General features: G+C 45.5%; 2 protein-coding genes across 2 annotated transcripts; both read left to right on the top strand.

Annotated features, from left to right (window-relative positions):
• Positions 1-402: 402 nt before the first annotated feature.
• ttr (transthyretin (prealbumin, amyloidosis type I)) lies at positions 403-2312 on the top strand (the record flags this gene model as incomplete). Its single annotated transcript, XM_079221474.1, has 4 exons — positions 403-468; positions 1203-1342; positions 1436-1571; positions 2205-2312. 4 exons carry the CDS (start codon positions 403-405, stop codon positions 2310-2312), a joined length of 450 nt encoding a protein of 149 aa, XP_079077600.1.
• Positions 2313-4349: 2037 nt separating this feature from the next.
• b4galt6 (UDP-Gal:betaGlcNAc beta 1,4- galactosyltransferase, polypeptide 6) lies at positions 4350-16585 on the top strand (the record flags this gene model as incomplete). Its single annotated transcript, XM_079220667.1, has 9 exons — positions 4350-4464; positions 9058-9174; positions 10352-10465; positions 10757-10881; positions 11038-11154; positions 11801-11988; positions 12131-12253; positions 16162-16263; positions 16438-16585. 9 exons carry the CDS (start codon positions 4350-4352, stop codon positions 16583-16585), a joined length of 1149 nt encoding a protein of 382 aa, XP_079076793.1.
• Positions 16586-17929: the final 1344 nt, after the last annotated feature.

The following is a 17929-nucleotide window of genomic DNA, read 5'->3' on the forward strand; positions in this document are numbered from 1 at the left end:
ACTTGAGTATCTCCAGTTTGTTACTTTATACTTCTACTCCACAGAATGTTAGAGGGGAAAATGTTGTTTTATATATACACAATTTTTCCCTCTAACATTTTGTGTTTCATATATATATATATATATATATATATATATATATATATATATATATATATATATATATTGCCAGCTACAAATACAGGCTACTTTTCAGATTATGTTTTTCCAGAAATACCACACTGATTTATTTTTTAAAAGCGGGCATGTTAAACCGATCTGGTGAGAGCTGTCCCGGTCGTGACGCGGCCCCCAGCTGGCAGCACTGTGAGCGGGGGAGGGGGGGGGGCGGGGAGGGGGCGGGGCGGCTGCTGTTATAAAGGAGGGCGAGTGTGAGCACCGGGGATCTGACCACCGGCCAACATGCTGCCACCACTGCGCTGTCTGCTCCTGGCCTCTGCTGTGCTGCTCTGCAACGCCCTGCCCACGGTCAGTGTGTGTGTGTGTGTGTGTGTGTGTGTGTGTGTCCAGTAACGGGGTCGCAGAATGAATATACATGCAACTACATCAGTTCATTTTATGATGCAATACAACAAGAAAATGGCGTAAAGAGTGTCAGTCATATTCAGTCTGAAGAGATTTAGAATATTTGTTACCGTTGTAAATCTGATTCTGCCAGCAGAAGAGAAGCTGATAGTTTCTAGGTTTCAGTATGAGGTTCAAGAACAACTAAGTTATTATCTTCCAACAGTATGAATGTAATTAATGTAAAATACTGTGAAGTTTTCATCAGATAGACACATTTCTATCCTGCTCTGACCCTCTGGTCTATGGCCCTCTTTGAGGGTCGCTGTAACACACACACACTCCTCAAGGCCCTGTCGCAATATTAGACATGTCCTGATCATCATCAAACATTATGAATTTAATACGGATGCATTTATTTGACATGAGTAAACTTTTTCTATATAGTTATTCTTAATGCTTGTCATCAGTGCTACAGGGTCCGGTGCAGGCCCTGCTGCAGCAAAATTAGGTTTTCTAAAGGGACTCTGGTGCTGCAAAAGGCTGTTCACGGGGACCGCCAAAATCTACACAAAGCATGGAACATGCTACATCACAGCCATATATTAATATAGTGTATTTCTTAATATATGTGAATGGTGCATTGAACCCTGAACATTCAGCCCTGGTACTAACATGTAGACGTGTCTGTGCCGCAGGTCAAACCCGGGGTCTCGGACACCAAGAGTCCTCTGATGGTGAAAGTCCTGGATGCCGTGAAAGGGACCTCAGCCGGATCAGTGGCACTCAAGGTGTCTCAGAGGACCGCTGATGGGGGCTGGACGCAGATCGCTACTGGGTATGCACAATATGAATCACAGCTCACGTCTCTTCTCGTGATCCGTTTGATGTGAACGACCATGCAGACAGATGTCCCCGTTCCTCACTGCAGAGTGACCGACGCCACCGGAGAGGTCCGTGAGCTGGTCACAGAGCAGCAGTTCCCAGCAGGCGTGTATCGAGTGGACTTTGATACCAAAACGTACTGGAAGAATGAGGGCAGCGCGTCATTCCATGAAGTAGCTGATGTGAGTATAAACCGGTCAATACAACTCCACGCCATTATTATTATTATTAACATTATATAAGTGCCCAAACATTCTCAGTGTGGAGATTCACACATTGTATTGTGTTTTAAAATGCACTCCTGCCGTCAGAGCTGCAATGTATTCTCACTAACGGTTCGTATAACTTACAAAAAAGTGACTCTTCATTTTTCATACGTTTCATTTAATTTTTCCAACAACATGTGTAAGTTTCTCCTGTTACATGCATTCAGTTCATAGTGACGGGATGAAAGAGAGGAGGTCTTCTCTCACTGTCCCCTGCACCGTGTGACCTGCGCTTATCTACTGTGTTCTGATGTTATCTTGGAGTCAGAAAAGCAAACGTGTTTACATTATCATGTTCAAGCATGTTTGCTATTCTGCTGTTTACCTGCAGTGTGCGGAAACGGTTCCCAGAACCGCGGGCCAAAAGTCCTCTGTTGCCATCACCTCGCAGCCTCTTCATTCACTCTGATTCATCCGCGTTCACAAACTGAACGCTGGGTCGTTGTGTGGCATCGTGTGCGTGCTGGATGTTCTGACCCGTGTGTGTGTGTGTGTGTGTGTGTGTGTGTGTGTGTGTGTGTGTGTGTGTGTGTGTGTGTGTGTGTGCAGGTGGTGTTCGAGGCCCACGCTGAGGGCCATCGTCACTACACCCTGGCCCTGCTGCTCAGTCCGTACTCCTACACCAGCACAGCCGTGGTCGTCGACCCACACCATTGACCCCCGGGACATCACCGGTTCTTTTCCTTCTTCTTGTCAATACATCTCATGAGCTGATTTATAACCAACAGTGCATGTATCTGCTAACTAGTATTGTGTGTGAATTACAGCCTGACGTGTCTTCTTCCTCTGTGCCGTAGAGCTCCATTAAAAACACCACCAGTGTGACTCACTGATGCACTGAGTGTCATGTTCCTTTATCACCAGCGGGGGTGCTGGCGAGTAGCTTTTTCCTGAGCAAGGTTCCCAACTGGAGTTGCAGCCTGAAGGTTGCCTTCTCTAAATGCTAGAGGAGCTTCAGTGATGCATGTGTTACCTCCTGTAGCATAGGGTACACTGGACCGTCTTTTACAATGTGAAAGGAGATAATGCATCATCAATAACATGCAATAACATCCGCCTTCACTGTTTAATTGTACACTATGAATACATTGAGGACCTGCTTCTTATGAGGTTCTGATTGGACAGGAATTCTTACTTTAATTGTACAGCATTGAGTTTGTCATTGCAGCCTGCTCATTGTACATGTGTTCTAATAAAGTTGCCTCCATTAAATCCAGTGGGATTCTTTATTATTATTATTCTACCACAGCCTGTGATTGCTGTCTTCTGATTGGGCGGTGGGTGCAAGGGTCTGATTCTGGGTTCGGCGGCAGAGCTTCAATGGAAGCTGACATGGCGCCTCACCAATCTGCGGACAAATCAAATCCAATGCCCGTCGAGAGGCCCAGCGAGGGGAAAAGTAAACGTTCCATGTGTGTATGTAAACCTACAAAAGAAACAGCCATGTGAATAAACATGTCTACGCCTACTTGAGTAGTTCCCAGTAACTGTTTCGTTCCTTACAATCGATGTACAATGAACAACACAACATTAAAACAATTGTTGTGGAACTAACCATGTTAAGTGTATTAGTCTAAAGTTAAAAAATAGCGTATATCAGGATGTGATTCCTCTCCTACTGAGACAGTTTAGCCTGTAGCCTATAGGTTGTACTAAAACAGCATACATCATTTCTGAAAGTCAGGCATGGCGTTTGGTTTTGGTGTGTCACCCCACAATGTTCAGTGGCACCATCTTTTCACCTCTATGACAAATACGTGCAGTGAGCATCTGGGACTGGAAACAGAGCTAATGGGACCACCTGAACACTTTTACTGATGAACTTTTCCATGTCATCGGTGAGGTCACACTTGTTTTTAATGCTTATAATAATATTTTATTTTAGTTTGAACTCTCCAATTGTAAGGTTTTGCTGACATTTTGCACTTTGATATTGGCTCTTCTGCCTTTAATGTTCAGATGTACGGTTGGTAAAAGGTGCTGAATAAAAGAGGAGAGGGGAAACACTCCGCACAGCACACACGGGTTTCCATGGCGACGCGGAGAGGTTACGCCCACCGGAAACGGTCTCTGCAGTGCCAGCAGAAAAAAAAGGAAAACGAGTCGGACCTGCCAGCTCTTTTATTGAGTTTATCTCTCGCATATATATATCTATATATATATATTCCCCCATGCACTTGTGCGTTTTTGAATGCCACAATCAGTGCGGAAGCAGCGCGGAAGAACTCCCCACGGTGGCATGACTGGACGCGGACCGGGTTCTCCGTCTGACGAAGTAGTGCGCGCCGACCGGGTTGGGGACGTCGCACCGGCCGAGAGTAGAGCGACCGAGTGGGTGATGATGAGCACCCTTCAGTGCTAGCGAGAGACGCTTTCGCAGCCATGGGAGGCTACCATGAGTCTACTTGAGTCTACTTGAGTAGCGTTGTCCCTCCTCCCCCCCCGTAGAATAACGGTTTCCAACATGCCCGACCGTTGGTGCTCCATGAGGCTCTCCGTTGCCTGATATCACCCGTTACAGGCCTGCTTTTTCCCCATCTGGAAATTTCTTGGCAAGGGGAAAGCAGGCCGGCTAGCACCGCTAGTGTTCTCCTTTTTTTCCCCGCGGTGCAGATTTGGGGGCTATTTTTTTTTTTGGGGTGTGTATTTTATGGGATTCATATCGGCGCGCGAGACGCGGGCCTAAAAGCCAAGATGGTGAACTGGAGGCGGCTGCTGCGAATGTCCAACCGCTCGTTCCTGGCCTTCATCTTCTTCTTCTCCATGTCCACCACTTGTCTCTACTTCATCTACGTGGCTCCTGGAATAGGTTAGTCACCAGAGGTGTTGCGCTAATCGGATAACGGGGCGACATGTAATGTGCTTATGTCGGGGATTATCTCCACGAGCTCCAGCTGCTGTCACAGCCGAGGCTAAGTAGCTACCGGCTAACTACCCGCAACATCCAGACCTCCTCCAGTGGGAGACGCATTCTGCTCCAAAGTGTCGCAAAGCATCGGACGCCGCTTTGCGACACAGGAGGTCTAAATATTGTCCCTTTTGTGCTGGATGTCCAGGGTGGTCTTCCTATTGATAATTAGCTGGTCTCTGGAACAATATTATAACTAATATGGGACACTGAACTCTGCCTCAGTGTCAATCAAACTTGTTTTATTACTGACTCAAGGTCCAGATAATACAAAATACATTAAATATAATAAAATACATAGAACTGTCAATGCTGTATAAATAGTGTCTCCACAGATGGGACTGGTAGCACGTAGTACTATACTTTATGTTTGATTAAAAACCAAGATGATCTAATGTTCATGGGATTGAGGTGTTGTGCTTTTTCTGCTTTTGTTGTACTGCATTACACAAAGTAAGTCAAGTAAACATAAAAGTGTTATTGTGGTTTGGACCTCTCCATATGTCAGGGGTATTTTATTACCAAAGATGGAAGCAGTGATGCTGAGCAAATACTCACAGCTGTTGAGCTTCGCTGATTTAATGAGAATTCCCCAAAATATATTAATAATATACTTTTTTTAAGATTACCAACCTGCCTTTTAAGAATTGTGACATTTTATCCATGTCTTTTTGCCACAGGACAAAGCACAGTGTTTACAAGTCAGGTGTTTTCAGAAGAATGCGCCTCCGTGACAATATTTATCCATGGATTTATTCATTACCACCCTGTTTATGACTGCACACCAGCTAGAGAAGTTAGCGTGACGGGAACCCATGACTCCACAGATATGAATTATTGACGGCGTCCTGCCGATCGGTGCAATGTGGAGGCAGACAGACAGAGAGAGTGGAGGGCCATAGTCATGTCATGGAAACCTGGAATGGTCATGGAAGTTTAAAATGGTTATTTCCAGGCCTGGAAAAGTCCTTGAAAAAAAGAAAATCCCAAAAGTCATGTAAATGTGTTATATTGATATGTTCATGACGTTCATTTACGCTGAGTTTGAAATAATGAATATGCTTTTAAAAGAAAGACTCAGAATATAAGCAGGCATACATACAGGCATCTATATAAATGTTTATTTTTTTAATCAAACTATTGTCTCATTCATTTGTGTCATTAAGGTTTACTGTATGCTTTGTATTCTCATTGTTAGTTTAAATACTACATTTACTCACTTCTTACTGTTTACACCCAGATTTCACTAAATGTTTGTCATGACATTTGGTTAAAAGTCCTGGACTCCACTGGTCAGAATGTGTCTGAAGCCTGCGTAACGAATGTGGAGACTGACAGAGAGCATGACACCACTAGACTACTTGTATTGGGTTTCTGTCGCCGCGCGTCTCCACATTGCACGTGGTTTTGGCATTGCAGGCAGTTCCTTGCTGCAGCTGGGTGATGCGTGCATGTCGGACAGGAAGGAGGACCAGCTCTCCTCTCTGGGCGCCTCCTGCTGCAGAGCCCTGAGCGCGGCCCTCATGCCGGCTGCTCTCTGTGTGGGTCGGCCGGTCTGGGCTCGCTGGGCTCCGCGCTTCAGTCCACATGCCGCCGAGGATTTAATTTGAGAAGCCGGGACAGTCATTTCATGCTTTGCTTGTTCTGCCCTCCCGTGACTAATTGTGAGTCAAGCATGTGTGCAGTACGTATTGATAAGTGTGTTCGTCCGGCAGCACGGAGAGGAGGGAAATATTTCTCTTTTTTAAAAAAGCGCAATTCAGCCTTTTTTTCTTCTTTAACTCCTGAACCCAGGATGATGCTGTGTTGGGGTTGGGGGTTTGTTGAAGCAGCCATTGTCACTGTGTTCACCAGCAGCTGATTGTCTGCTGCCCGGCCTGTTTTGACCTGTCTGTTTTTGTTCTGAACCCCGTCACCTGCTCACCAGCAGACACCGCCTGGCGGCCCTGTGATAAGACTTATCGGCCCCAAGCACTCTGCTGCTGACTCGCTCACTCTGAAACCGGCCAATGGGAAGCCTGACGCGTGTGAGGATAGATCTGTGCATGGATGTAAATGTGTTGACCTCCAGAGACACATGCTGTGGCTGTTAACACTACTGTAGGGACAAATCAAGGAGCAGGGCCAGTTATTAGCCTGCATGTCATTACTGTGACCATGTATTTGTCATATATTTAGTTTGTTTTATTTTCCAAAGCAAACATGCATTTTAAATAATAACAAAATGAAATTGATTAAGTCATGAATGAAAACGATATAAAAAAGTGTTGGTACACCTTTCACCCGATGCAGTAATATTACTGTTATTATTATTATCATGGGGAACCTCCGTTCCTTAGTTAGAATTTTGCGGATTGCTACAAAGAGACAAAATATAGATTCATGTCCAAAAGTTCTATTTACAACCACGAAAAGCAAGCAATGCTGCACCAAAGTGAGTTGTTCTGCTGTCTGGGGACAGCGCCACACGGTGGTTGGGGTTGTGATTACAGTGATGGTGCTCTGGTGGGACAACACAACCGGACTGAGACTGAGACTGGTTTCAGGACAGTTTCCAAGTGAACCGTAGTGAACGTAACCTCACCCCTTGCAGGGAGTCAACCAAAACGCAAAGGATTATGGGCTGCCTGTGTGGGCATTGGTTGAGATGGACACACCATGGTTTCCATTGTGTCATTATAAACATTTGAATAGTTGGTTTTAGTTAAGTTCTCCGCAGCTTTCACAGCTGCTCAGATGAACCATACTAACAGGTCTGGGTGTTGAAGCTCCTTCAGGCCGCTGCATTCTTCCCATCTTTCCTTTCACTAAATGCAAACGATGCAAACCGAACGGTCCATTGCAGAAACCTAAATTGGGATTGTTGATCATAATTCCTTGACTCGGTGTACTTTATATTTCAGTAAATGTGGAGGGTGAGAAACTAGAAGTTCAACTCTGGCGCTGCAAAGTGACATTACTGAGTCATTACCAGCTGCAGAGGCTCTTTCTAGAGAAGATACTCAGTGCAGCAGTCACTTTAATTCAGGGGTGCCCACACTTTTTTGGCTCACAAGCTACTTTTAAAATGACCAAGTCAAAAAGATCTACCTACATTAATAATGCTTTATATTTATATATATATATATATATATATATATATATATATATATATATATATATATATATATATATATATATATATATATATATATATACAGAGTATACTTTATATTTACAATATTGGTGAACCTTGCATAACTGCATGAACTTTTATGACACAATACAATTCTGTACATTTTGTCATTACATTTTGCTCTGATGACTTCACTGCATGGAACCAGCAGGGTTGCATAGTCCGGACAGCAGCTGCTGGTAGTCAGCGTCAGGCAGACCAAATGGTCATCAGTCATGGTGGAACGCTGTTTGGACTTAATCTTTTTCATGTGGGAAAAGGCTGACTCTAGGGCTGCAACTAACGATTATTTTCATAAACGACTAATGACTATTTCCCATAGCAAATTAAGAATAGTAACTCAAAATGTTGGAATTTGAACTTGAAATGTATTTGAGTAACAAGATCTGAACATCAGAACATCATCATAACAAATAAATTAAATAGTAATACAAATTAAAGTGCAAATATGCTTTAAAAGTAAAGAAAAAGTACAAATAAAGCTTTAAAGGTAACTCAACATAGCAATCAAGCCTCTGAAAGTGCAAAATAACTAAAGAATAACTGGGCTGCAAGTGCCATTCAAAGTCCAAAAGTTTAAAAAAATTGTCCATCGTACCCGATAATTAAAGCGCAAGGGTTTAAAAGTAAATCAAAATGACTCATTACAGTCCCACGTCTTGCTGCTCCCTCCTTCAGGGGAACACACAATTTACACACGTTTTAAATTGTAATTCAGAAACGTGAGCATAGTGACATGCTCTTAGTTGATTGTATTCTGCATGTTTAACAACATGGAGAAACTCCTGTATCTCCGGACAGAGCTCTATAAGCGTCTCACATCAGTGTGCAGCAGGAGGTCAGAGTGGCTGCAGTCCTTCTCCAGATGCGCACAGAACATCCGTCTTTGAAGAGCTCTCGCTCGATTAGACGATCTTTGTTGCCACATCCATGATCTCTTTCATGTTTAGCGTTGTAGCGCATAATGCTTGTTGGTGTGTTATGCAGTGGTAATTAAGGAAGTCGGGGAAAACATCTCCCTGTACTTGGCAATACATCCATTCAAGCGGCCAACCATTGCGGGCGCAGCGTCCGTAGTGATTGACATTAATTTGCACACTGGGAGCTGGGTTTTGTCGCTAAAGTTTTTTTAAATTTTTTTAATTATTATTATTTTTTAAATGGCATGCGATCTACCCGCACTACCTCCGCGATCGACGTATTGGGCACCCCTGCTTTAATTGATTTGTTGCTGTGACTGAAACGGTAACATCTCCGTGTTAGGTTGTGTTGTATTCATAAGTCCGGCTAATTCCTTGTGTTCCCTGTCTTTCCCTCAGCCAACACGTACTTCTTCATGGTGCAGGCTCAGGGCATCATGCTGAGGGACAATGTGAGGACCATCGGCCAGATGATCCGATTGTACACCAACAAGAACAGCACGCTCAACGGGACGGGTGAGTCATGCACAACCACTGCTTCTATAGGGGGTTGTCTTGAGAAGAGGGACCCTGGAGGTCCACTTCTACAATTCAACCCAAGAAATGTGTCCATGAAACAACGGATGATTCCATTCTGGCTACATGGGGGTGCTGAATGTCTGATTTGACAAAGAACAGCTTGGTTTCTCCCAATAAATAATGCTAAATTGCCTTTCATGGTATAACTGTCTCCTTAGTGTGTGTGAATAGCTCACCATTCAGAGCAGCGTCTTATAGCTCAATGAAGACATAAAGCTACTTTTTCAAAATCAAAGACAATATTTCTCAGTTAGAGCGTAGCGCTATCAGAATGCTGAATATATTTATCATTTATGGATCTGTCAAAGTCGGCAGGGCTCTTGCCGTCTCTTTTTCTCTCTCTCTCTCCGTCTGTGCATCACTGAAATGGGAGTAATGGAATTATGGCTGAAAGTTATATTTACAAACGGGGAAAGCAAGCAGGCTGTGGACCTCCTCTGTTTCAGCGCTGCAGAAAGACACCCGACACAACAAAGAGCTGGAACAACAAGAGGTGCATCTCAGCCAATACTGCTGTTCCTTTGGCAGTTCTTCTATACATCACATCAAGATAAAACATAGGGGATCAAATATTTAACTAAAAAGGTTGACAATAGGCAAGACTTCACCAATGACATTAATATGTAAATTCTTAGTCGGTTAAAAAACGTGTCTTCAGTGTGAAGCCTCAGAGAAGGAGATGAAGGACAAACTGGTTGGATTCACTCGACGCCGTGGAGCTGAACCAGTACTAATAACTAAAAGAGACATGAAGCCAGTAAAAGTACACCCTGTGTAGAAGTATGGAGTAGTATCAATGGAAATATTTAAGTAGGCCTACAGCAAATCTGTACTTTTCACCAGTCTATTCTGTGATTGTGTGCTCCAGGACGATATGGATAATACTCCCAACAGCTGCATACAAGTACATTGTCGTCAAGTAATAAAAAAAACTATGAAACTGCAGTACCAGTGTACAGTTACTTAAAGAAGACACTGATTGTTCCACCCTAGAAAAATTACGTTGAGCTCGTTGAGCTCTATCATTTGATGTAGATGAGGTTTGAGTGCTTTACCTGACTTCAGGGGGTCATGGTTTGAAGTGCTTTACCTGACTTTGTGGTTTTTGCTGCAGACTATCCTGACGGCAGTAACTCCAGTGAATACCTGGTGCAGCCGACCACGTACCTCCCGGAGAACTTCACCTACGCCCAGAACCTCCCCTGCCCAGAGCGATTACCTTCTATGAGTGAGTAGAGACATGAACAGCAGCATTCACACGGCAGGCCGTTCAGCTCCTGTGTCACGCTCTGGTTGGGAAGAATACTAGAAGGAATACTTGTTTGGCTGCTGTATAGAAAACACGCACCAATTGCAACGTGCAGACACTTGCAGAGGAAAAGCCCGTCGCAGGTTCACGTGGTCCAGAAGTCGATGGCGGTCTTTTCTTGTGACAGCGTTGTTTTGCTGTGCAGTGTTTATGCGTCTGTAATGTTGCTGCATCAGTGGAATAGTCTCCCTGACCAAAAGCTCTCCACAGAGGGCCTTATGGACGTGAACATGACGGAGATCCCGATGGAGGACATAGAGCTGAAGTTCTCCAAGTTCTATGACATCGACTTCGGAGGCCATTGGAAACCAAAGGACTGCAGCCCTCGCTGGAAGGTGGGTTCATGCTAGTAATGATATGCCCTGTCAGCAAAATACAATCTAATGTAATGTACATTCAGTAAAGAATATATTCTTCTAGAAACCCAACAGACCTAGAAACCAGAAGGATTAGTGCAGTCTGGTGGATTCTAACCCTCTCTGGTCCTGTAGGTCGCCGTCCTGATTCCTTTTAGAAACCGCCATGAACATCTGCCCATCCTCTTCCAACACCTCATCCCCATGCTGCAGAGGCAGCGGCTGCAGTTTGCCTTCTACGTCATCGAACAGGTAGAGAGAGAGTGTGTGTGTGTGTGCTTGGACTGCTGTGTGTGTGTTGTATGTATTTTTGCTACCTACTAGAGATGTGAATCTTCACTGGCCTCACGATTCTGTGATGATTCACCTATCAATGGTTCTCAATGTGTCACAGCATTATTTATTTAGAAAGTGCTTTCAAAATGTAGACGACAAACCTCAAATATGGCAGACGTCTAGTGTCACTTTAGGTCCCTTCATCTCCCACCAGAACAACACCACGCTGATTTATTTTCAGTCTAACATTGTTGAAACAGAGCAGTTAAGATCAGTCACAAGAGCCACAAGTTAATAGATTGATGAGTGTTTGAATGCCGTCTCTCTCTACACACACACACACACACACACACACACACACACACACACACACACACACACACACACACCCCTCACGGGGGAAACGCCAACATAGACGAGAGAAACTGGCATGACAGTAAATGGCAGAAAACCACAGTAAAGACTTGATGCAGAATGGTCCTCATCCTCATCAAGAGATGTCCTCGCCTCTCCTCTACAAGTCTAACGTCTCATGCTGTTTGCATCTGGAAGAAGTGTGTCTCTGACATTAAACACACGTACATGACACCCTACACGTGTGTGTGTGTGTGTGTGTGTTCAGAGTGGGAGTCAGCCCTTCAACAGAGCCATGCTGTTCAACGTGGGCTTCCTGGAGGCCATGAAGGACCTGGACTGGGACTGCTTGATCTTCCATGACGTGGACCACATCCCCGAGAACGACCGGAACCACTACGGCTGCGGTCAGATGCCGCGCCACTTTGCCGCCAAGCTGGACAAGTACATGTACATGTGAGTGTGTGTGGTCCCGGTGCTGAGGGCGTGTAGAACGTAAAGGTCCAGAGCGAAAGGACCTGCAGATGTTGAGACTGACGTGAACCATGTGGCCATGCGGGGAGCTCTGTGTTGGACTCATGTTTGCTGTCGTTTCCAGTCTTCCATACAGCGAATTCTTCGGTGGTGTGAGCGGACTGACTGTGCAGCAGTTCCGCAAGATCAATGGCTTTCCCAATGCATTCTGGGGCTGGGGAGGAGAGGATGATGACTTGTGGAACAGGTGAGTCTACTCAAGAGGAGCAGGGTTGTTACGGTCATGGAAAACCTGGAACAGTCATGGAGTTTTAAAATGGTTATGTCCAGGCCTGGAAAAGTCCTTGAAAAAAATAAAATCCCAAAGTTTAGTAAAAGTCATGTAAATGTGTTATATTCATGTGTTCATGTCGTTCATTTACGCTGAGTTTGAAATAATGAATATGCTTTTAAAAGAAAGACTCAAAATATAAGCAGGCATACATACAGCTTTGTATTCTCATTGTTAGTTTGAATACTACATTTACTCACTTTTTACTGTTTACACCCAGACTTCACTAAATGTTTGTAATGGACATTTGGTTTAAAGTCATGAAATGCACTGGTGGAAATGTGTCTGAACCCTGGAGTCGTCTTTTAACGCAGAAAGAACCAGAAGTCCCGTTTAAACGCAGCGTCAGGGACACATCACATGTTCTGGATGTCGTACAGCAGCAGGCCACGACTAGGGTTGGGTACCGAGAACAGGTTCCAACACGTCCGGTACCTACCGGACCGAAAAGCAACGCAGATTTCGGTGCTTCCTTCCGGTGCCTGAGAAATTTAAATACTTTTTTTTACACTACTCTGTAAAGTTGCACAGTATATAGATACTAAAAAGGTAGCGCGGTGCCCGCACGCTAAAAACGATTATTAAAATAGCGGATCAGAGCTCACTGCTGCTCTGCTCTCTGTCTGCCTGCATGCAGAGCGGGGCTCGAGGGGGCGGGGCTCGAGGGGGCGGGGCTCGAGGGGGCGGGGCTCGAGGGGGCGGGGCTCGAGGGGGCGGGGCTCGGGGGGGCGGGGCTCGAGGGGGCGAGGCTTCCAGCGCTCACACACACACACAGTGCGCGCACACAGAGATCGCTGCAGACACGAGCACGAGCTTTTGAACGCCCGTCCTCGGCTTGATGGAACAAATCTCTCCAGTTGATATTAATGATGACGTGTAGTCCAGTAAAGCAGCAGTTTTAGGATCCAACAGAGTCTGAGTTCTGTTGCACACGATCCCATCAGAACACCTGATGCTGGTGTCTGTTCTTTTTTTAAATATATATTTTTATAGTTTGAAGTTAAAAGGTTTGAAGCTGTAGTTTGAAGTGTGTTTTGTATGTATACTTATTTATTTATATCTATAGTATACTTTAAACAGTTAATAATATTCTTCAATTTGAAGAAAAAAAATTGCCTTGGCAATAAAAAAGTATCGGTTCAGGCACCGGTATCGTTTTAAAAGTATCGGTTTAGCACCGGTATCGTTTTAAAAGTATCCGGTATCGGAAAAAACCCAAACGATACCCATCCCTAGCCACGACAGGCTCACGTTGGCGTCCATGGCAACCTACTGAAGGAATCTGCACAGATAGATTAGACCCTGCTTATTCCCTTAACGTGCTTCATACAGCACAAGCTGAGTGAAAGACCAGTTCCAGCTCGACTAGAAAGACCTCTCTCCAGGAGCCGACCTCTTCTTCTTCTCCTGTTTACTGTTAGATTGCAGTGCAACGCAGCCGAGAGCGCCACCTCCTTGCTGGTCTCTTTTCAATCGTTTGCTTAAAAATTCACTTTACAATTGAAATGAAACGCGACTAATGAATCTCAACAAAACCCTAATGTAGAAGACTTTGTTTCTGGCTGGCCTCGTTGTGGGAATCCCAGTTTGAACTAGAAATCCACATCTCAGTGTCATGATAAAGAAACTAGTAACCGGTAGAGCCTTCAATGTCCCTAGAGGTCGCAACCCCGTGGCAGACAGAATTGCATTGTGGGAGTGAGGCTTATAGGGAAACAATCTGAACGCAGATGGTGTCTTTTCTCTGTTTAGTGCCAGTTAAGTGTCCCAGAATGTTCTGCGTGGAGTGGTTTCTGAGGCGAGATCACATGTTCTGCTTTGCGTTGCACAAAGTCCGCCTCAAAAAGGATTCCATTTTTGTCAAAGGATCTTTTAATAACCTTTATCGTGTTCCCAAAGCGTCTCTCCTCTCTCAATCCTCCTCTGACCTCCTGGTCTCTAGGAACAGGAGTACTGGTCTTTAGGAACAGGAGTACTGGTCTGGTCTCTAGGAACAGGAGTACTGGTCTGGTCTCTAGGAACAGGAGTACTGGTCTGGTCTCTAGGAACAGGAGTACTGGTCTGGTCTCTAGGAACAGGAGTACTGGTCTGGTCTCCAGGAACAGGAGTACTGGTCTGGTCTCTAGGAACAGGAGTACTGGTCTGGTCTCTAGGAACAGGAGTACTGGTCTGGTCTCTAGGAACAGGAGTACTGGTCTGGTCTCTAGGAACAGGAGTACTGGTCTCTAGGAACAGGAGTACTGGTCTGGTCTTTAGGAACAGGAGTACTGGTCTGGTCTTTAGGAACAGGAGTACTGGTCTGGTCTTTAGGAACAGGAGTACTGGTCTTTAGGAACAGGAGTACTGGTCTGGTCTCTAGGAACAGGAGTACTGGTCTGGTCTCTAGGAACAGGAGTACTGGTCTGGTCTCTAGGAACAGGAGTACTGGTCTTTAGGAACAGGAGTACTGGTCTGGTCTCTAGGAACAGGAGTACTGGTCTGGTCTCTAGGAACAGGAGTACTGGTCTGGTCTCTAGGAACAGGAGTACTGGTCTGGTCTCTAGGAACAGGAGTACTGGTCTGGTCTTTAGGAACAGGAGTACTGGTCTTTAGGAACAGGAGTACTGGTCTTTAGGAACAGGAGTACTGGTCTGGTCTTTAGGAACAGGAGTACTGGTCTGGTCTCTAGGAACAGGAGTACTGGTCTTTAGGAACAGGAGTACTGGTCTGGTCTCTAGGAACAGGAGTACTGGTCTGGTCTTTAGGAACAGGAGTACTGGTCTTTAGGAACAGGAGTACTGGTCTTTAGGAACAGGAGTACTGGTCTGGTCTTTAGGAACAGGAGTACTGGTCTGGTCTTTAGGAACAGGAGTACTGGTCTGGTCTCTAGGAACAGGAGTACTGGTCTGGTCTTTAGGAACAGGAGTACTGGTCTTTAGGAACAGGAGTACTGGTCTGGTCTTTAGGAACAGGAGTACTGGTCTGGTCTTTAGGAACAGGAGTACTGGTCTTTAGGAACAGGAGTACTGGTCTTTAGGAACAGGAGTACTGGTCTTTAGGAACAGGAGTACTGGTCTTTAGGAACAGGAGTACTGGTCTGGTCTCTAGGAACAGGAGTACTGGTCTGGTCTCTAGGAACAGGAGTACTGGTCTGGTCTCTAGGAACAGGAGTACTGGTCTGGTCTCTAGGAACAGGAGTACTGGTCTGGTCTCTAGGAACAGGAGTACTGGTCTGGTCTCTAGGAACAGGAGTACTGGTCTGGTCTCTAGGAACAGGAGTACTGGTCTGGTCTCTAGGAACAGGAGTACTGGTCTGGTCTCCAGGAACAGGAGTACTGGTCTTTAGGAACAGGAGTACTGGTCTTTAGGAACAGGAGTACTGGTCTGGTCTCTAGGAACAGGAGTACTGGTCTGGTCTCCAGGAACAGGAGTACTGGTCTTTAGGAACAGGAGTACTGGTCTGGTCTCTAGGAACAGGAGTACTGGTCTGGTCTCTAGGAACAGGAGTACTGGTCTGGTCTCCAGGAACAGGAGTACTGGTCTTTAGGAACAGGAGTACTGGTCTGGTCTCTAGGAACAGGAGTACTGGTCTCTAGGAACAGGAGTACTGGTCTGGTCTCTAGGAACAGGAGTACTGGTCTGGTCTCTAGGAACAGGAGTACTGGTCTGGTCTCTAGGAACAGCAGCACTGCCGTAGTGGTCCTTGACTGTAAGAAGGACCTGCTAGTTAGATCCTCATCGTGTTTCCACCAGCAGATTGTTGGTAGACTGTCAGATGAACTGAAGCCCAGTGGGCTGGCGCTGGTTCAAACGCTCATACTGGTTCTATGCTGGTTTCTCCTCAGGGTCCACTATGCTGGTCTGAATGTCACGCGGCCAGAGGGAGAGATCGGCAAGTACAAGTCCATTCCTCACCACCACAGAGGAGAGGTGCAGTTCCTCGGGAGGTAAGACCGCTTTCAGTCTCCTACCTTGAGTTTGACAAAGTTAGGAAAGCAAGGTTTAAGTCTGGCCTGATGAAAGATCTCGGTCTAATGATTGGTAATCACTAGTTTGTGAGCTAATTGGTTGTTATTGAAGGCCGAGGCCACAGCTGATCTGAGCCGTGTGACTGTCTGCAGGTACAAACTGCTGAGGTACTCCAAAGAGCGGCAACACCTGGACGGCCTCAACAACCTCCATTACAGCCCCCACTCGTCCCTCAGCAGCCTCTACAAGAACATCACGGTGGACCTGAGCCCCGAGCTCGCCCCCATCGCAGACTACTGAGCGGCCCCCGGCCCGGCCTCCCGAGGCAAGGAGATGAGGGTGGGGTGTGTGTGGGGAACAGGCCCAGAGGGAGGGGTGAAGAGGCGCACCACGAAATGCTGCCAAGAAATCCTAGAGAGGAGAAAAAAATCCAAAAGAGGAAAATCCAAACGGAGGAAGAAGAAAAAATAACGAAGAGGCGGTGGCAAGTCTCTCAACGTGAACTGTTGATTGTGTGTGTGTGTGTGTGTGTGTGTGTGTGTGCGTGTGTGCGTGTGTGTGTGTGCGTGTGCGTGTGCGTGTGTGTGTGTGCGATGGGTGAGATGCTGCATGTCTTTTTGTCCGTGCCGGCTTCACTACTACAGTTGCGGTTGGAGGGAGCAGCGGCGGCTCGGCTCCGGCGCTCGCTGCACAGCCTTAACGTGGCAGAACCACGGCTCCCTCCGCTTCACTCCGATGTTTCACCGTCACCTTACGAGCCGGCGGGCGAGCGCGCCTCACTTTCTGCTACCGTTTGTTTTCTACACATCATTTCTGTCAGGCCGCCGTATTCCCGTTCTTAAACGGAGGGATCTGAGCGAGGTTGGCGCTTGTGATGTACATTTATCGTTTTTCTTTTCTTTCTTTTTTGTATGATTAATTCTTTTGATACGTGGTATTTATTTCCTCTTGATTCGGGAAGGAGCACTCCTGTCCGTGTCACTCAAAGTGTTTGCTGCTTGTTTTTTGCTGCACTGCTGCTGAATCCGCATGAACATGTATGTAAATATCGGCCTCGTTAAAGCTCGAACACAGAACACAAGTATGTAAATATGGGCCTTTAAATGCTCGGGCGCACTACAGTGATATTCCAGTGGGTTTGAATTTTATTTTGGCAGCTACCTTCGTTCTAAGGACTTAATAAGAGTGCGTGGACGGGAAGATCTTCTAACATTATAGGATGTTTGGCTTAAAAAAAACAACCCAGAAGTATCCAAATCTTAAGATTTGACATTATCTTTTGCATGCCTTAATTTATTTTTGTTTACCAGATTTTTGTTCTTTTCATATCAAACATTTAAACATAAGTTATTTCATCAGTTAGATATGTGTATATTATTCATTTTGCCTTTTTGTTGTGCTTTATTTCTTCTTCTTTTGAGGTGCACTGTGTGAAAAGAGTAGCTCTGCTCCTCAGGAGGAGGCGTGGCCAAGTCTCACGTGAGAGTGTATATTTCTTTTGCCTCGGATGTGTTTTTACTTTTAGATATTGTTTTTTTTGTATTATTCTGATGATTTATTGCTGGACCATGTGATAAAGCTCTTCATTGTACTGTACCGTGCGCTGCAGCGTGGGGTTGTCTGGGCGTAGTGTTGTTGTTCTCT

Source organism: Taurulus bubalis, assembly GCF_910589615.1.
Source record: "Taurulus bubalis genome assembly, chromosome: 7".
In the NCBI taxonomy this organism is placed as follows: Eukaryota; Metazoa; Chordata; class Actinopteri; order Perciformes; family Cottidae; genus Taurulus; species Taurulus bubalis.